Here is a 21,317-nt window from a genome sequence, read left to right on the forward strand (position 1 = left end):
CCGACTGAATCGATGGACTGGAGTCGTGACGAGAGGTGGAGCTTCCGGACTGGGTGTACGGGGCCTGATAGGGGTTGAACGCATGAGGTTCAAGGCTCCAGCACCTCCACCAGTGTCGCAACGTCAAAAACAGAGGTCGCACAGCCCTGATCAAGAGGGATAGCAGCAGGTCGCCTTTTTAATACAGCGCGCTACTGCGACTTTTTCTTCTTCGCCGCGCCTTGATAGAAACGCGCATGCCTGCTCGTATAGTCCTCCTCTTCATCGGAGTACAGGCGCGGCAATATTCATGAAGCGACGTTCATGAAGCGACGTTTATTTGACCCGTGTAGTGGTAATTATGAGAATTTCGTTGCTTCGGCTATCATCTGAATCTATGCTATTCATCTGAATCAATGCTATTCCTTTCTGCAGTTGAATCACTGTCACCAAGTTTGTGAATATAAAAAAAGCAGCTCCTTGGCGTAGCTGCGCAATTCCGTGTCCTAACAGTTGGCAGCTTTAATCTTTTCCACTTCACTCGGTGAAGGTGACCAATCTATGTACTGTATGTGGCTATATGCCACAATCTCCGATATTTACCGCTATGGTACTCGCTTACCAAGGTGGCCCATGGTTATGTAGGCATGACGACGACTGTATGACGCCGACGCAGTGATGATTGAGTGATGAAGGAATGATTTCGATCGAACCACAAAGGCGCATAACGACGACGGCATGACGGCAATGATACGTTGTTATTTAAGTTATCACGATAGTATAACGACAACTTGAGGACAATGGGTGGCGACGATGGTATGACGGCGATGGTAGGACAGCGAATGCATTATAGCGTATGTGGGACTACGACCAAATGGCGGCGATGCCATGGCAACGGTAACGTAATCGCGATTGGATGACGACAGCATGCTTGCGATAGATTGACGAGAAAAGAATTATGTCGATGGATCGACGAAGGTGTTATGACTACGACAGCATCATGTGAATAGGCTGAGCAAAGTGAAGTGATAACTATAGTGAAATGACGACGTGACAACGATGTCATGACGAGGACGGCATGAAAAGAGTGGCCTAATCCGATTGAATGACGACAGCATGATGAAATACAATGAAGAAGAAATATTGACGTCTACGGTACAAGGATGACTGTATTCATGATGACGACGACTGCATGTCCGCAATGGGATGACGTTACTGAAGTGATGACAATGATAAATCGACAACGTGACGATGATGGAATGGTGGTGACTGCGTGACGACGATCCCGTGATGACTACATTTACAGCAGAACTCACCTCGCAATAACTCATCTGACGGCGGCGATGCGATTAACATTTAAGCAATGTTATGACAAATCCTATTACTGAAGACACGAATCTTTAGAACCAGTAAATGGTCATTCAGAAATTTTCATTGCTTTGGCTCTATGCGACATACCATAGGTTGCCGAGCCACTGCGGAATTGTTGGCAACGACAGCGCCGATGAAGCTGCTCGCTCGGCTCATCAAAAACATCAGCGAGAGCCTATACCACTCTCAAGAACGGACGCTGCGCGGCAACATCAATCACTTGCTCGCCACATCACACTTCAAAGATGGAATTCACCAGGTTTCAGCAACCCACGCTTGCATTCTCTCGACCCTAAATTGCGACTTCGCCTGCCACCTGGACTCTCCCGTGGTGAAGCAACTTTACTGTGTCGCGTGTGGTTGGGCGTCGCATTTACAAATTCCTATTCATTCCTAATAGGAATGGCTAACAGTGCGGCATGCAATTTGTGCGTCTGCGATGAGACGCTAGAGCACCTTCTGTGTCATTGCCCAGCTTTTGACGCTCAACGACGGATTCTTCAAACTGAACTCAGCATGTTAGATAGCAGAGTGCTGTCAGAGGAAAAGATTCTGGGACCATGGCCTACGCATTCCTGCATGCGAAAGGCCACAAAAGCTCTTCTTCAGTTCTTGAAGGAGACTGGACTATATGAGCGCTGGTGACAGTGGACCTTCCTCTGGGACTGACTGTGTGAATAACTGACTCTTTACGTGTTTTTTTTCGTATTCTCGCTCCTTATCTATTCTTCCCCTTTCCCTCTCCCCAAGCGTAGGGTAGCCAACCGGGCACGTCCTTGGTTAACCTTCCTACCTTTCCGTTCTCGTTTCTCTCTCTCACCATCTATGGTATTGCCCACTCTCCTGCTGTAATGCTTTGGCGCTAGAGGATATGTTGTAAATAAATAAAGGATGAGCTCATATTTTGACGCGGTGATGACGACAGAGTGACGAAGAATGAATAACGTCGATAGAACAACGAAGGCGGTATGACGACTACGGCATGATAATGGGGACCACATGATGGTGATTTTATAAGGACAGTAGGGTGACGATGACGGTATGACGTCAAACAGACAACAAGGCTGGAATGACGGTGGTGAAACCACGACGACCACATGACGATGATGGCATGCAAAGTGCATGACGACGACTGTCGGACAATGAAACGACCACGATGGTATTACGACGACGGCATGACAGAGTGCATGATAACTGTATGACGACGATGACCTGAGGAGGACAGCATGACGATGGTCAGATGACAAAGCTGTTGTGGCGGCGATGCAACGACAACGATAGCATCAAGGCCATAGGCATCCGACGCGGTGGCTCCGTTAGATAAGGCGTTGCGCTGCTGAGCACGAGGTTGCGGGATCGAATCCTGGCCGTGGCGGCCGCATTTCGATGGAGGCTAAATGAAAAACGCCCATGTGCTTGCGTTGTAGTGCACGTTAAAAAACCCCAGGTGGTCAAAATTAATCCAGAGCCCTGCACTACGGCGTGCCTCATAATTAAAACTGGTTTGGGCACGTAAAACCCCAGAAAAAAAAGAAGCCAAAGGCACATACCTAATGGTCTTTGCTATTAGACAACTTTGATCACTGGGTCGGCATAAAATGCTTCACGATGAAAGCACCTTGACAGACGCAAGACGAAGCTGATCGAATGACGACGATGAAACCACCACGGTGATATCACGACATGAGCAAATACTTAGCGGCTAAAGCTGCACCCGACGACAACTTTATGTGGCAGCACAGTCAAAACAACGCATACGCGCTCTCACTTGCGGAGCTTCTTTTGTGTTAATACGCCATGTAGTCCCGACGTTTTCCTGGTGGCTTTCAGGACCAGGAAAATCAGATGTGGACAACAGAGAGCCAAAGTTGGAACAGTATGTAACAGAAATGCCTTTCCCAAGGAAGCACTTTACTCCTTATTTACTAAATCTCGAACAACAAAATAATGGTTGGGACTATTTGTTTTACGCTGCGTAGCTTCCAGTTGCTCGCATTGGCGGACTACATGCAGATGCGCAGTAAGAAAATGCGTGCTTTGGCTGCGCTGCCGCAGAAAGTTCTCGCCGGGTATGGTATAGTAGATAACTTGGGCCACTGAGTCTGCGTAGGAGGCAAGATAGATAGAGAGGCTCTAATTGCTCACAGTAGGCAACAATGTTAATCACAATGAAAAAAAGAAATTTTAATAAATGTTGATAAGTATTAACAATATTGTAACGGATGGGACGGATTTATTTACAAGAATGATGGATGGTTAGCGTAGCGCAAGGGACGGGACGGTCATCCAAGCCCAACAGGCAGCGGCCAGCTCCTCACGCACCCTTCTACTTCCTCTTCATTCGGCTGCGCCGTGCAGCGTGACACTTTCTGCGGGGGCAGACGAAGTTCTCCGAGCGAGTTACATAGCCCGATGGTGGTACAGTTTGAGTCGGGTGACGTGCACGACTTGCGTGTTACGTGACCGCCGGTTGTGCGAAGTCACTCTTGCGATGACGTAGGTCACGTCACTCAGTCGTTTGAGTATAGCGTATGGGCCAGTGTATCGAGACAGAAACTTCGTACACAGCCCCTTTATCCGCACAGGTGTCCAAAGCAAAACAGACCTCAGGAGCATATGTGACGAGCACATGTCGAGCGTCATAACGAGTCTTACCCGCCGTGGTTGCTCAGTGGCTATGGTGTTGGGCTGCTGAGCACGAGGTCGCGGGATCGAATCCCGCCGACGGCGGCCGCATTTTCGATGGAGGCGAAATGCGAAAACACCCGTGTACTTAGATTTAGGTGCACGTTAAAGAGCCCCAGGTGGTGCAAATTTACGGAGTCCTCCACTACGGCGTGCCTCATAATCAGATCGTGGTTTTGGTACGTAAAACCCCATAATTTCAACGAGTCTTGGCACGATCTTGAGAGGAGAGAGTCCTGAGGCGGGCCAGTCGACGCGCTTCTTCAGCACAACAAAAGTCTGGCTTAATGAGTAGTCATAATGTGGGGACCAGGGAAGGATGGTGTCGATAAAACTTTGGGGGTTGCGAGCATAGAGAAGAAAGAAAGGCGCATCGCCAGTGACTTCGTGCTTGGCAGTGTTGTAAGCGTATGTAACAAATGGTAAGATTGAATCCCAGTTTTTGTGATCGGTGGAGACATACATGGCAAGCATGTTGGTCAGTGTACGATTCGAGCGCTCAGTGTTTGTTTGCGGATGGTAAGTGGTCGAATGCCGGTAATCAGATCCACAAAGACGTAGTAGTTCTTCAACAACGTCCGCAGTAAACTGCTATCCACGATCACTAATCACAACGCGTGGAGCACCATGGCGGAGAATAACGGAGTACAGCAGGAACGATGAAACGTCTGCTGCTGTAGCCGAAGGGAGCGCCGCCGTCTCAGTGTACCGGGTCAAATAGTCCACACGCAATAATCCAGCGACGACCGGAAGTAGACTTTGGGAAGGGACCTAGCAAGTCGACACCAACTTTTTCAAATGGCACGGTCGGCGGTTTAACTGGCTGCAAGGCACCCGCAGGAGTTGTTGACTGCTTATGGCGTTGGCAAATGGCACAGCTGGAAACGTACTGTTGCACCGTCTTCCAGAGCTTGGGCCAATAGAAACGCTGGCGCAGTCGGTGAAGTGTCTGAGCAAAGCCAAGGTGGCCTAACGTGATGTCATCGTGCATGGCGTGAAGTATCATAGGCCTCAACGTCTGGGGAACCACGAGCAGAAGTTCAGCGCCTTCAGCAGAATAATTCTTCTTATACAATGAATCTTCGAAAATAATGAAAGGTGAGCCGCGTGCAGGTGACCGAGCGGCGTCAAGAATAGCTCGAATAGAAGGGTCATGCTGTTGCTCACGCCTGAAGGCGGTGGCATCAGGAAACTATACGGAGATGGCAAGGAGGTATTCATCTAAGTCATCGTCCGTATCTCGCGTGCTTGCTGATGGAAGGCGAGATATACAGTCAGCATCGGTGTGACAGCGACCACTCTTTAAGTAATATAAAAGTCGTATTCCTGAAGCCGTAATGACCACCGAGCTAATCGGCTAGATGGATCGCGTAGTCCCACCAACCAGCAAAGAGAATGGTGGTCTGTCACAATCGTGAAGTGGCGGCCGTACAAGTATGGTCAAAACTTGTAGGTGGCGAAGACTACCGCGAGGCATTCCATTTCTGTTACGGTGTAATTCCGCTCAGCTTTGGTAAGAGTATGGCTTGCGTAGGCGATGACTTGTTAGCGTCCGCTATGTATCTGTACGAGTACAGCTCCACCACCCAGACCACCAGCATCGGTATGAAGCTCAGTTGGGGCCCCTGGGTCAAAGTGGCGCAAAATTGGAGCTGAGGTGAGCAGAAAGTTTAGTTGACTGAATGCAGAGTCACATTAAGTAGTCCATCTAAACGGTGAGTCCTTGTGCAGGAGTGACGTGAGCGGATGAGCTAGGCGTGCAAAGTCCTTAATGAAACGGCGAAAGTACGAACATAGTCCCAGGAAGCTGCGGAGGTCTTTCACCGTCTTCGGCTGTTTGAAGCCACGAACTGCCGCAACCTTCTGCGGGTCTGGGCGCATGCCTTCTTTGTCGACGAGGAAACCCAAAACAAGCGTTTTACGTTCGCCAAAGTGGCACTTTTTTGGAGTTTAGGATCAGTCCCGCTCGCCGTATACAGTCAAGCACAACTTCGAGTCGTTGGTTGTGCTCGTGGAACGTCTTGCCGTAAATGACAACGTCGTCCAGGTAACACATACAGATTTCCCCTTGAAGTCCCCGCAGGAGGGTGTCCATGAATCGCTCGAATATCGCCGGAGCATTACACAAACCAAAAGGCCGTTAAACTCGAAGAGTCCGTCCGGCGTTACGAAGGCAGTCTTCTCCTTGTCTGGCGGGTGCATCGGTATTTGCCAGTAGCCTGAACGCAGATCGACAGAGGAGAAGTACGAGGCAGAATGTAAACAGTCAATGGCGTCATCTATACGTGGCAGAGGATACACATCCTTCTTCGTTACTGCATTTAGGCGTCTGTAGTCGACGCAGAATCGCCAGGAATTGCCTTTCTTCTTGACCAATATGACTGGAGCCGCCCAGGGACTATTGGACTCCTGGATGACGCCTTTCTGTAGCATGTCTGTAAATTGCTCGGCGATCACTTTGCGCTCGGCAGGAGAGACGCGGTATGGTTTCTGTCGTATTGGCGACGCTGTTCAGGTATTGATGCGGTGGTGTACGTGGGAGTGCGGTGGAGACTGCAGATGCTCTTGAGCAAAGTCAAACACTGACGCATAGCGGGCAAGGAGCTCTTGGAGCGCCTGTTGGTGGGAAGAGGGGAGCGATTTATTAATCATGCTCCTATTTTTTTCCGACGATATTTTTTCTGACGAACATTTCTTGACGATCGCATGGAATGTCGTCTAGCGCGGGTGGTCTGGCAGCGCTGCTGAGTGAAATTTCACCAGCCCTGCAGTCTAATGTTGCTCCACACTCCCGTAAAAAGTCAATACCAAGACTTATGTCATGCGTGGCGCGTGCTAGTAGAATTAATTCCGTTCGAAATGCCTTTCCACTAACGGATATCACAACGGAACATACTCCCACAGAACGTAACAGTTCACCGCCAACTCCGCGAAACGTGGTATTTCCATCCCAAGCAAACATCACTTTCGGTCCAAGGCGATTCTTGAACGCAAGAGACATCACAGACATAGAAGCACCAGCATCTACTAAAGCCACAGTATTAACACCATCGACACAAACACACACTTTGTTCTTCACCATGACGACAGACGGAGGCTTTTGAAAAAGTGACCGTCCCGTGACCTCACCTCCATCGGTCGCACCAGCTAGTTTCCCAGCTGGGGCGGCGTAGGCGACCGGCGACGTGGAGATGGCGATCGACGTGTCCGAGTCGGCGGTGGAGTCAGGCTGCGGTCGGACACGGGGGAATCATTCCTTGGCATGTACGTGTAGTCTCGATGTGGCTGGCGGAAAGGGACAAATGGTTGCCAGGATGTAGCGTCTTGCATGCGAGGCGCATACGCGCGATCTCGCGGAGCACGCTGTGGGCGACGGCGGCAATACCTCGCGATGTGTCCCTGAGCCCCGCAGCTGTAGCATACAGGTGGGCTGCGATTTTCACTGATGTTGGGTACAAACCTCCAACGTGTATTGTAGACGGGAGACGACCCACGGCGAGGCTGTCTGTCATGTCGCCGTTCAAAACTCGTTGCTTGTGGCTGGATCGTGGTGCTCTGCGCATGGGCGTTGTCGGAAACGGGGCGGTTACCGCAGGCAGGTCGCGACCAGGCCGCCGGCGCCTCCAAGTAGCGCTCATCAACGGAGCATTGGTGGCACACGCGGTTGGCATCTGGGCCTTGAAAATGAGCCAGTTCATCTCTAATAACTTGCCGTACCAAAGCAGCCAGGTCGTTAGAGGCAGATACGTCCACACTTGTTATGTTGGTCACGTTGTCCAGCCGACCAAACTTTGGAAGAATGCGGCGTGTCTTCAGAGCCTCGAACGTACGACAGTGACGCCTTAAGTCGGACAGGGTAGTGAGGTCTTCCTTAGAGATAAAAAATTGTACACATCTTCGGCAATTCCTTTGAGTAGGTGTCCGACCTTGTCCTCGTCCGACATGTTTGCGTTCACAATTCCGCAAAGCTTCAGGATATCTTCAATATAGGTGGTACACGTCTCTCCCGGTAACTGCGCTCGTCGTGAAAGTGTCTGCTCAGCCTTTTTCTTTTTCGAAAGCGAATCGCCAAAGCATTTCTTTATCTCTTCCGCGAAGCTGTCCCAAGTTGTGAGCGAGCCCTCATTATTGTCGAACCACATGAGGGCCGTTCCCGCAAAGAAAAAGACAACGTTAGAGAGCTGCGCAGCCGCGCTCCATTCATTGTGGCGGCTCACCCTCTCGTAGTGTCTCAACCAGTCATCAACGTCCTCATTCGCTTTGCCTGATAATGTGCGTGCTTCTCGATGAGGTGTCCAGTAACCGGCTTGCCTCGGGCGAATGTTTTTTGCCGCGATTTCCTCGCGAACAGCGCCTCCATCCGAATCGCTCATGTCGACGTCTCCCGGTGGTAGCCCAGCCAACCGCTTGCTGCGTCGAAGGGGTAGTAGAGTTCGGTCGTCCAGTGTGATGAACCCAGCACCTCCACCAAATTGTAACGAATGGGAAGGATTTATTTACAAGAATGATGGACCGTTAGCGTAGCTCAAGGGACAGGATGGTCATCTAAGCCCAACAGGCAGCGGCCAGCTCCTCGCGCACCCTTCTACTTACTCTTCCTTCGGCTGCGCCGTGCAGCGTGACAATATGTGTGTACCAAACATCTGAAAACGTGTAGGAGAAAATAGCTTAGTATTATTGCTCTCTCACGCCCCTTAAGCACAAGCCTATTTCATTTCATTTAATTTATTTCTGAAAGTGCCCAAGTACGCCTTAGTATTGGTGCACTTGTGTTACACAATGAACAGAAAACAGAAAAACAAAACAGAAAACTTGAAAGAACATTGCTACAAAATGCAAAAACAATATCAAGGAAAGAAGTCAGATAATGAGAAAATAGAAGAGCTGGAAATATCAAGATTATAAAGTAAGGAAGGTATTTTGTTCTGTTACAAGACGTGCTATAGCGTTCGAGGTGCAAGATGAGTTCACGTAGAAAATGCTGCGACTAGGCTAGTTTGGGCGAGGCACGCAGAACGTTAAACCCGACAGTAACGGCGGAAGGAAAAGTGGTTGTGAATTAGTTTATACAAGAATAAGTAATCACTATATGTTCGCCTTATTTCTAGGAGTCTAATATTAAACATGCGCATATACGATCATAGGCGTAAAATACAGGGCACCCCAGAAATTCATCATACAGGATCCGAATGAAACATTGCTGAATACATTCCATTTTTACCACATTGTTTAAAATAATACCGTTCCCTACAACAGAACTAAACTCTAACTTCGAGTGGACAAAAGAAGAATGCAAGAGAACAACGCTGTTGGCATACGCACACTTTTTTGTCATTATGGATATGAGACATAACTTTCCGTAGGCTGCATTAACAATGCTTGGAACATGTTCTTCGAAACTTTGTCTGGAGTTAACCGATATTCCTAAGTCGCGCGTACAACTCGCTCTTTTCAAACGACTGTTATCAAATGAGTATTCGTATGATAAAGTGGGGATTTTGCGACTCAAGGGAACAGCACGTGTCTTAGTTGGATTAATACAGAAAAAGTAGGAAGCACACCACTCCTCGACAGCGCTCATATTTTCCTGTAATAATTCACAATCCTGCGCTGATTCTCTTTCACGTGAAGTTTAATATCGTCAGAGTACGAAAGGAGATGCAAATGACGCAAATGTTCTTGAAGAATATTAACAAAGGCATTAAAAATAATGGGCTTAAGCTAGCCCCTTGCGGAACGCCCGAAGTTGATTCATAAGTCAAAGAGTACCTAGCACCACAGCGAACGTAATTTAACACAATGGACAGGTAGTCTTTAAGTAGCCTGTAGAAGCTAGAACTATCGCCGTGACTTAAGAGTTTATGGTTAGGAGGGTCTTGAAGAACAACATAAAATGCTTTTGACAGGTCGACATATACTGCGTCTAACTGTCTCCGGTTAGCAATAGCGGGTCCCGCAGCATCAAGAAAAGAAATAAGGTTTACTTCGACGAACCTACCATGAACAAAAACATATTGGCACATACTAACCTTAAAACTAAAGAAAAACGACAGATGTGTAAACATAGCTATTTCAAACACTTTTCCCAAACGGGGACGAGAGGGACATGGGGCGATAATTTTTGATGTTGTTCACGCTGCCACTTTCATGAACGGGCACAACTACTGCATTCTTCCAACAGAAAAGAAAGGCACTCGTACGCAAAGCAAGATTAAAAATTCACGTAAGGAGAGGAACAAAAAACAAAAACAGCCTTTGACAACAAAACTTGGTGTTCGGTCGTGAGCAAGAGATTGTTCTGGTTTCAACTTACGGCTGCCGCGATATCGTGTTTCTAAAAACGTGAAATGTTTAAATAGTCACTGAAGCTAAACTTCCTGTCACCAGAGCTCCAAGCAGGCTCTGTATTAACGAAAACGGAGCACAGCGAATGCACTGGCCATATTGTCGCATTTTCTAAGAATGCCATGCTACGGATGGTTTATGACATCAATCTCAGCCCGCTGACAACTGTAATCTTTTACATCGGTCCAGAAACGTTTGGGATAGCCTTTTACGCTCTCTTTGACAAACTTAATATATACAAGACTCTCTCTATGCATTACGCGTTTCACCTCGCTTCGCAAGACCATCAATTTTTGCGTACCGCCCCAATGATTCTGTTTTCTTGAACTTCCTATGGTACCTTAGCTTTTTACGAAGTAAACCGCGTAATTCCTTAGAAAACCATTACTCGGAGATAAACGTGAGTCAGCCGTTGTTTTTCTTGATGCCTCCCAGACGCGAGTGTAATAATGTACTAAGCAGCACTCATGGTCTTCTTCCCTGTGAAATCTGGTATGAAATCTAGAGTTTAAACGCCTCAAAAGGGCACCCACGTGTGAACGTAGATGTGTTGAGAGAGTTTGGTGAGGGATCAATGTTTGGTGCGCTTTGTGGTTGTTGAAACGTATTCGGAAAGAGGTCTGTTTCTCTGAAATGTGTGGCATTATGCAAATTCTGGACACGACGCCAGAACTGTCGCAGCCAAAATCCTCCCCTTGTTGTAAACACAAGACGCACTGCTTTTCGCACTTGCGGTAGTGTTAATTTGTGGATACCGGTTACGCCGTGGTTTATTGCTGGGCGCACAGCCTCAAAAGGTTTCACGTTACATTTTAGAAGTTTATTGTGTCTTTAGAGATCCCTGGCCCGCACATAAAGAAACCTTGTATGTTCCGAAATAACTTGCTGCATTGTGGCGCTTTGTAGTAATATCTTAGGGTGTTTCCGGAAACGAGTTTTTGTAGGGTGTCGAAGACCTCATTTGTCAGGACAATATCAGGACTCTGAGCTTGGTAACGTAGGCAGCTTTATTCACCAGAACACTAGATTTGTTTATTAAATAAGCGCAGCAGTTCCTGGGACATCATGTGTATTAGGGAGGGGCACCATAAATGTCATGATATATAGTTTCGTTATTCAAAAGGAAAGTATGCTCAATTGAGGTAATATGTTTTCTATAGTATACACTCATCGAGGTATTCCTTGCGGCAGTTATTTTAGTCCATAATAGCAACTGCTGTACCTTTGTTGTTTAGGCTTTATTTTCATTCTTTCATTTGGTAATGAAAAAAAAAGCGTGTGCAGGGAAGTGCACTTGCGACGTTTAGTAATTTCTGTAATGGTGCAGCATACCGTTATTTATGATAACAAAATTCAGATAATTATGAAAAAATGGCTTGACATAGAATTCGAAATCAATATTCACAGCCCTGATAAATGGCGCGAACCCGGTACAGTGCTTAGTAAGCATAACTGATGTTAGGACATGGCTTTTTCCCTCTTCATCAAGAAGTGCTGCTTTACCAGTACGAGGCAGACAACCGACGATATTTAGTCCTCTTGAATGTCGTCAGTGGGTAGTGAGACAAACTTTCTAGAGGAACACATGAATCCCAGAAATGCGACCGCCATAGCAAGCACCATCCCAGCCAGTATTCTGTAGAGATTGTCGTAGGCACCACTCGCATCCCGGAAATGTCCTGCGGATAAGAGCAAGAATCACAAATAAGCACTTTATAAAGCAATAAGACCGCACGAAAAATCTAATTTGCAGTTTTGTAACTGTTTTCATTCTTGAGAGATAGATCCCGTGTTCCTGTACAGCTCTGAGGGGGTGCGCTTCAGAGTTATTATATATGCTCAGAGCGGCTGGTAGTTGTTGTTGCCCCTCAAATTATAGTTCTGCTTGAAAAGTTTTTTTTTTACTTATGAGTAGCGTTAAACTGAGCTTGCTTTAGTTATGTCAACACTAGCTGATAGATTAGCCAATATTCAAAAGTTGCCCCGATGTGCTGCTATGCAAGCCCCAACACCTAATCTTGCTCACACGGCTCTTGATGATATCTTCTTTCCAAAAAGCCGTGCTCGAACTCGTTATGAGGCTCACAAAGCTATGCATGCAATCGTGACAACCCCGGGACTAGATTCTCGTGTGTAATGCTTGTACTTTGCGTGTGACTGTTTGATGTGTTGTGCTGTGCCTTGACCTCCTTTTTTCCTTCTTTTGTCTTCCTGCTCTTTCATTTTCTTTAGCTCGTCTGCAAGCGGCTAGGCGTGGTCTTCCTTTTAATAGACAATTGATGGCCCGCTTTTTACAGCGAAGCTATTAGCCTCTAGTAGGCCGGCATTTTTCGTGTCGACGCGCGCGGAGCTCACACCAAAATGTGGGCTCATCCAGAAGACTGTGCAAAGAAGCGGGAAGCCCACAGTACGCTGCTCCTCCAAGAGGCATCACATGACGTCATCAGGTGACATCATCACTTGACGAAGACATCGCGTGACGTCACGTTTGACGTCGTCTTCCTATTACGTCATCCGGCGATATCGTCATGTGACGATACGTAATCACTTAACATAATGTTTGACGTGATGGTATCATCACCCTACCTTTTGTGAGACCACGTCATGACGCGACGTTTGAAGTGATGATGTAATCACATCAACAAGCTTCTGTAACAAGTATCCCATGGCGTTATCAGGCGATATTGTGACGTGACGATGCCGTTATCACATAACGTAACGTTTGACGTGATGTCATCACGCATCGTTTTAGGTGATGGCGTAATCAGCATGCGTCTATATGTCAAGGTGACGTCACCACTTGGTTACACGGGTTTTGCTTCCATCGTTTGTTGTAATGATTCATGTAATGATTCATAAAGAATACCCAGCTCAGCAGTTAGTTTAATGGCGATTTTCCACAGCTTCATTGGACATCCTCTTTCGCAGAGTCGGGATGGCGAATCATTTTTTGTGGCGTTTGTATGTGTTTACATTGTTAATAATATCAGTGATTGCATTTAGCTCATTGTGATCGTGAAAAAATACTGAACAGGATTCGTTGGAATACGTTCAGTATAGCAGCGCAACAAACGAAAGGTCACTGACGAGAAGAGATGACGCAAGCGCTGCACTTTAGCAATATATACATATATCTATGTGTGTGTGTGTGTGTGTGTGTGTGTGTGTGTGTGTGTGTGTGCGTGTGTTTTTTTTAAGAAATTCACGTTGAACAGCACAAACAAATTTTTTTCGACATTTTGGCAACGGACATCTCAATATATTATCGTCATCATCAGCCTGGGCTAATGTCCACTGCAGGACAAAGGCCCTTCCCTGCGATCTTCAATTACCCCTGTTTTACGCTAGCTCGTTCAAAATTGCGCCTGCAACTTTCCTAACTTCATCACCACACCTAGTTTTAGTTCGTCCTCGAATGCGCTTCCCTTCTCTTGGTATCCGATCTGTAACTCTAATGGTCCACCGGTTATGCATCCCACGCATTACATGGCCTACGCAGCTCCATCTTTTTTCTCTTAATGTCAATTCGAATATCAGCTATCCCCGTTTGCTCTCTCATCCACACCGCTATCTTCCTGTCTGTTTAGGTTAGGCCTGATATTTTTCGCTCCATCGCTCTTTATGCGTTCCCTAACTTGTTCGCGAGCTTCTTTGTTAAGCTCCAAGGTTCTGCCCTATATGTTAGCCCCGGTAAAATGCAATGATTGAACACTTTTTTTTTCAACGACACTGGTAAGCTCCCAGTCAGGATTTGGCAATGCCTGCCGTATGCACTCCAACCTAATTTTATTCTTCTGTAAACTTCCTGCTCATGATCCGGGTCCCCTGTAAGTAATTGACATAGATAAACATACGCCTTTACAGACTCTAGTGGCTGACTGGCAATCTTAAAATCTTGTTTGCTTGCCGGACTGTTGAACAAATTTCTTTGTCTTCCGCATATTAATCGTCAACCCCACTCTACACTTTCTTGGTTAAGGTACTCAATCATTTGTTGTAATTTGTCCCCATTGTTGCTGAATAGGACAATGTCATCTACAAACCGACGATGGCTGAAATATTGGCTGTTGATCCTCACTCCTAAGCGTTCCCAGTCTAACAGCTTGAATACTTCTTCTAAGCATGCACCTAATAGAATTGGAGAGATTGCGTCTTCTTGCCTGACCACATTTTTGATAGGTAGCATTCTACTTTTCTTGAGGAGAACCAAGGCAGCTGTGCAATCTTTGTAGATATTTGCAAGATATTTACATATGTCTCTTGTACGTCTTGATTACGCAATGCCTCGATGACTTCTGCTATCTCTCTTGAATCAGATACGGTTTCATAATCTATAAAAGCCTATATAGAAAGCTTGATTGTTCTGTGTATATTTCTTGATTATATTGATACAGTGCATCTTCTGGTGGTGGAGCTGCATTGACGACACCCGCCGCGATGGCTCAGTTAGCTAAGGCGTTGCGCTGCTGAGCACGAAGTCGCGGGATCAAATCACGGTCGTGGCGGCCGCATTTCGATGGAGGCGAAGTGCAAAAACGCCCGCGTGCTTGCCTTGTAGTGCACTTTAAAGAACGCCAGGTGGTCAAAATTAATCCGGAGACGTCCGCTACGGCGTGTCTCATAATCAGAACTGGTTTTGGAATGGAAAACTCCAGAAAGAAGAAGAAGAATGCTTTGACGACATTGGCACGAAATTCTCGCTTGACTTTACCCAGGAATCAGAATCTTTTGCACGTTCTTGTTGAGAATGTTCCGGTGTGCGCATTGATTGACACCGGGGCGCATGTGTCCATTATGAGTGCTGCTCTTCGCCGTCAGCTCAAGAAAGTTCTGACGCCTGCCGCGAACCGAGCTGTACGAGTCCCCGACGGAGGTACTGTCGCTATTGTTGCTATGTGCTCTGCCCGACTCACCATTGCTGAGAGACACACCGTCGTTCTCTTCACCGTCATCGAGCATTGCCCAAACGAACTCATTCTCCGTCTGGATTTTTTCGCAAGTAATTCTGCCCTTATTAATTGTTTGGCCGGCTCACTTTTTCTTTCTTTTTGTTTGCCTTAATTTTCCTCTTCTTGCCGGCTCTGTGGACCCGCCGCCAAGCCGTTTCAGCAGCACGGATTTCATTCGCTTATCGCTTAAATCTGAGACACACGTCGACTAGTTTTCCACACCAGCTGTACCTGACAGCAATTACATGGCCACACCAATTCCGGCCGTTATGCTTACCCATGATATTACTGATCCGCACACTGTGCTGACAATTACTGGCAACCGCACCTGCCTTCCCCTTGTCAATTTCGCGCTAACCATGCAAGTCCTGCCACAGGGGATCTCATTGGCTGTAATTAGCGCTCTTCAGGATGATCAGATTGAGTCCTTAACAATCGCAGAGTGTTACAGCTCAGCCCATATCACGACGTCATCGCACGGCAGTGGCGTCGTCATTGGGAAGATGGTTTCCTGTGACCTTACTTTCACCTGCTTAAGCTGAAACCCTCTGCCGCATTCTTGAAGGCTATCACGACATTTTTTACTTTGACAATCGACCCTTAGGTCAAACATCCGTCATGACCCATCTCATAAACACTGGCGACGCGAACCCTATTCAGCGACGTCCATATCGTGTTTCTGCGTCGGAACGAGCAGTTATCGAACAGGAAGTAGAAAAGATGCTTTACAAGGACATCATCGAGCTTTCCTGTAGCCCCTGGCCTTCTCCCGTCGGCTTTGTCAAAAAGAAGAATGGAACATGGCGCTTTTGTGTAGGTTATCACCACCTGAACAAAATCACAAAAAGGTCGTTTACCCTTTGCCACGTATTGATGACGGTCCAGAGTTCTTGTACGGTGCCAACTATTTTTCTTCTATCGACCTGCGGTCCACCTATTGGCAGATTGCCGTCGACGACATGGACCAAGAGAAGACTGCATTTGTTACCCATGACAGCCTTTATCGGTTGAAGGTTAAGCCTTTCGTTCTCTGTAACGCGCCGACCACCTTCGAACGAATGATGGACTCTTTGCTTCAGCGGTTCAAGTGGTCCACCTATTTGTACTATGTGGATGACGTCATCGTTTTCGCGCCCAAATTCGACACGCATCTTGATCTTCTTTAAGCAATTGTTGACGTGTTCCGCCGGGCCAGTCTCCAGTTGAACTCTTCAAGATATCGCTCCGCACGCCGCCAAACCACCGTCCTTCAACAAATCGTGGCTGCCTGTGGCGTGCGACCTGGTCCCGACGAAATTCGCACCGTAACGAATTTGCTGTCCCGAAGTCTACAAAGGACATTTATGGTTTCGTAGGGCTGTGCTCTTATTTCAGGCGCTTTCTTCTTCTTCTTTCTGCGGTTTTACGTGCCAAAACCAGTACTGATTATGAGGCACGCCGTAGTGGAGGGCTACGGATTAATTTTGACCACCTGGGGTTCTTTAACGTGCACTACAACGCAAACACACGGGCGTTTTTGCATTTCGCCTCCATCGAAATGCGGCCGCCGGGGCCAGGATTTGATCGCGCGACTTTGTAAAGTATTTTGCCACCATTGCTCCTCCCCTTACCGACCTCTTGAACAAAGACCTCTTGGGGTCCTGACCATGCCCCATCTTTTTCTTTTTCAGCACAGGGCCCACTTTGACCTGTCTGCCTCAACGGAAGTTCGAACTGCTCCTATGCCAGTGGTCAGGGCATAGGAGCAGTGTTAGTGCAACGCAGCGTGGACATGATCTCGTTATCGCCTGTGCCAGCCGACTTCTATCACCCGCCGAGAGCAATTATTCAATCACAGAGCGCGAGTGCCTCGCTCTTGAGTAGGCATTTGCGAAGTTTCGTTCATACTTGTACGGACAGCCATTCTGTGTCTTCACTGATCACCTCGCTCTCGGCTGGCTATCCTCGCTCAAGGACCCCACGGGACGACTCGCGCGCAGGGCTTTACGCCTGGAAGAATATACCTTCTCCGTGGTATATAAGACGGGACGCTTGCACCAGGATGGAGATTGTCCCGCTACCCCAGAACCGGCAGAACGCCATCGCTTCCGCTTTCTCTGCGTAGCTGTTGCAATCGACAGCGAGCAACGCCCGATCCTTCGTTATGACCCCTCATCGACCGGCTCGAGTCAACGTCTGGTGACGGCTCTCTCCGGATGTTTCGCCGCAAGTAGGGGTCATTATACCGCCGCAAGTTTGATCCCCACGGCCCGTGACCTTCTGCTCGTCATTTACCATATGTGACGTTCGCGTATAATTCATCGCGTGACGCCACCGCCGGCTGTTAACCATTCTATCTCATATATGGCCGAAAACCCGCATTGCCCTTGGACAACTTGCTGCCCTCGCCCGCATGTTCAGGCACTGAATACGCTCGCGATGCGATCTCACGCGCCGACAACGAGCGGCAGCTCGCCCGCACCCGTCTAGAGGCCTCACAGGAGCATCATAGACGCTTCTGTGACTGCCACCATGGCGTCGTGCACTTTTCTCCTGGTTTTCTGCTGTCTCTCTAGTAACCCATCCGCTGTGTGGGCCTTTCCGAAAAGCTACTGTCGCGTTACACTGGTTCATACCGTGCGGTGCCCCAAGTGGCCAATGTCACATATGAAATCATCCCTGCCGACCTCTTGTGACATCATTCACGTCGCGAGGCTAAAGCCATATAGTACACACTTTTCACCGCAGATGTGTAGCTTAAGCACCGGGACGGCACTTCTACTGGCGGGGGTGATGATACGGAACAGCCGCTTAGTGTGGCTGCACTGAAGAGGAGGAAGACGACGTGTTGCCGCTTGATATAGCGTCGACATCTAGGCTGAGTAGTTTAGTATAGACTACTTTATTGCTCTTATTATCCGTTTATTTCCCATCTTCATTTATTCATTTGCTTTCCTTTTTTATTACTTATTTATTTATAAACTAATTTATTTTAAGTTTCGAGCATAATATCACACGGTTTGGGGCCTGTCCCCCACAGTGGGTTGTGGCATTCAATAAGGCATCACCATCATCATCACCATCATCTTGGTCTCCGTTGGTTTCCGTGTAAATAAATTGTAAACCTGGGCATCAGCTACACGTAGACCTAACATGTGGGTATGAGCCACATGTGACGTGTTTCGTTTGGCTCCTGCTTTTTGCTCATTTTTCGAATGTTTATTGAGTGTGTGTCCTTGAACTTCCTACATTTTTGGATCCGTGAGGTCAAGAGGAATACGCCGATACCCGACTTTTATGGGTGGGTGGACTTTTGTGACTTTTACTGCCGTTTTTCTATGAACCCCGACGTGACTGTGTGTTGACCCTAACCGCGTTAGGGTTAGGCATCGCTCGCCCGCCTCTTCTTTTCCACGGACTTCGTGATGATGGACTGTGAGGTGGAGGGGGAGATTTTAACTCCTGAGGACTTTACTAAAGACTCCGGGTGGCAGCTCGTTGCCGCCAGACGTTCAACGAGAAGGAGAAACGCGGCCGCCAACCAGACTGGCGCCGATGTGGTCGAAGTTCAGCCTAACGCCGGTTCCAACGCTCGGTGCCGCCCCGACCACGCGGGCATTAAAAGCAAGATTATTCGAGGGGGCAGGATGCCTCCGCTGCCCAAGGAGGAGGCAAAGATCATCAGGCGGCCTAGGGGAGGTCTATGTATCAGCAAGGTGGGACCTACTGCGGTTGCCGACGCCATATGGCAGGCTGTCGGACTCGATTCGGTGACACGGGACACCGACACGGTGTGTCCCAGCTTTCAACAAAATATAATGGTGATCAGCACACCCAACAGAAACAACGCTGCACGTTATGTCGGTATCTCGGGCATCTCCGTCGCCGATCGACGCTTTGAGGTGAGCGCTTACGAGGCCGCCCCCCACTCCACGTGCAAGGGCGTCATCCGCGGCATCTCCCTCAGCGACGGGCCTGTGATGATCGACAAAAAGCTCGTCAATCCAAGAAACCCCACGGTGCTCGGCGCCAAAAGAATCAAGAACACCGGCACCGTGGTGGTTCTGTTCGACGGTTACAAGGTGCCCAATTTTGTCTCGTACGGCGGCATTATCGTCAAGTGCACTTTATTTCGCAAGCAAATGGACGTGTGTTACAGCTGCGGCAGACTCGGGCACCGCTCCGACGTCTGCCCTTCGCCCAACGAAGCCATCTGCAGGGGATGCGGAGAAGCAAACCCCGACGCTCAGCATAGGTGCGATCCCAAATGCAAGCTCTGCGGAGGCGACCACCTTACGGCCGCCCAGGAGTGTAAACAAAAATTCCAGATGCCGTATCTCGTCAGGCGCAGACGGAGGGAACGCTCCCGCGCCCTCAACGACGCGAATCAAGCCCGGCAAGCATCGCCTCAACGCCGATCTGGCCGCAGCCGCTCCCGGTCCAGGGAGAGATCCAGGTCTCGTGGACGCACCAGGAGCCGCACCGTCTCCAGGTCCAGGTCGGGATCCCGGGTCCGATACAAATCTAGGTCCAGATCCGGTTCCAGGGGCCGCCAAGGTTCCAGAGCCCAGCCATCATCCGGACCTCAGTCCGCCTCCACAGGCTGCGGGAGGCAACCGACCCTCGTTTGGGCCGATCTGGTGCGTCCCAAGCCCGGCGCCAATACGGGGCCGCTCCGGCACCTCGTAACGACCCGCCCCCAGAGCAAGCTAGGGACTCGAAGTCATTCGCTTACGCAAAGAGAACGACGACCTCAAGAACACGATCAATAGGCTCGTTAAAGAAATGGCGGAGATCAAGAAACTTGTTTCGAATGCGTCGGGTAACGATGCGGCAGTCAGGGCCTCCGAGACTCCAATCCCAGCTCCGGTAGACGGTACTGCAACGTCCTCAAAACGCAGGGCAGTCGTAAATCAAACATGCGAATCGGGAGTGTTGTCCGCAGAAGTCAGCGAGATTAAGCAAACTCTCACTGCGCTGGCAGACAGCCTCAAACAGGTCGCCCCTAGCGTTACTTTCCTCACCGACAGCGTTCGCCAAATTCAGGTTGCGCTCGGGGACCCCAAAAGGGGCCTCGGAGCTCTCGCAGATCGCATTGACGCCATTGAAGCGCGAATGGCTTCATCCGCCACCGTCGTTCAACCGCTGCTGAGGGAAGCTAGACTTAAGTATCCCACCAGTGCTCCGACAGAAGGTCCCATTCTTTGCGCAGCCCTAACTGCCCCGTTAGGTGGTTGTCCGTCCGGTCAGCCCAATAATGGATAGATCAAAAGAGAGTTTTCGCATTTGGCAATGGAACTGCAGGGGGTATTCTAACAAGAAAGCCCCGCTGCAGCAGTTTTTCAGGTCTTTGGTGATCAAACCTCAGGTCATTGCTCTTCAGGAAACATTAGTCTCCGCTGCCTCGCTCCAGGGCTACAGGGCCGTGTCGGGCCGGCCTGGGGGGCGAGGCATTTGTACCTTGATCGATAAAAGGCTTACTCATCTCACCCACGACCTCAAGCTGGGGAGCGATAGAATCGAATATGTCATGGTTGAGATCCTGCTCGACGCGCCGCAGCGGAATCAGCGCAGAAACAGTGTCTTCGTTCTCAATATCTATAGCAACCCCAGGGACTCGCGCCAACAGTTCAAGACCATCCTCAAGAAAGCGACCGACCTGGCCGGCCCACGACCCTTGGTCGTCGTCGGCGACTTCAACGCCCCGTACGGCCTCTGGGGTTACATCTACGACACTACCAAGGGGCGCAACCTGTGGCAAGACGCCAACGAGATGGACCTCACTCTGGTCACGGACAAAGCTTTTCCCACGCGTATCGGCAACTCCGTCACCCGGGACACGACACCCGACCTCGCCTTCGTCAAGAACGTCGAGGACGTGGGCTGGGAGAACACCGCCATGGAGTTTGGCAGTGACCACTACATTCTCGAGACCCACTTCAAGGTGGCTCGGAGTAGGGTCAGGGAATTCACCTTCGTCGATTCGGACCATTTTCGCAACATTCGGGA

At 48.9% G+C, this 21,317-nt stretch overlaps 1 protein-coding gene across 1 annotated transcript in view; it reads right to left on the reverse strand.

Annotated features, from left to right (window-relative positions):
• Positions 1–11,890: 11,890 nt before the first annotated feature.
• LOC119445411 (monocarboxylate transporter 13) overlaps positions 11,891–21,317 on the reverse strand; it is a 181,920-nt gene continuing 172,493 nt past the window's right edge. Inside the window, exon 5 of the mRNA XM_049663261.1 lies at positions 11,891–12,059. Coding sequence (XP_049519218.1) covers positions 11,911–12,059 — 149 coding nt within the window. The 3' untranslated portion in view covers positions 11,891–11,910. The remainder of the gene's footprint in view (positions 12,060–21,317) is intronic.

This window comes from Dermacentor silvarum, chromosome 3, assembly GCF_013339745.2.
Source record: "Dermacentor silvarum isolate Dsil-2018 chromosome 3, BIME_Dsil_1.4, whole genome shotgun sequence".
Taxonomy (NCBI): Eukaryota; Metazoa; Arthropoda; class Arachnida; order Ixodida; family Ixodidae; genus Dermacentor; species Dermacentor silvarum.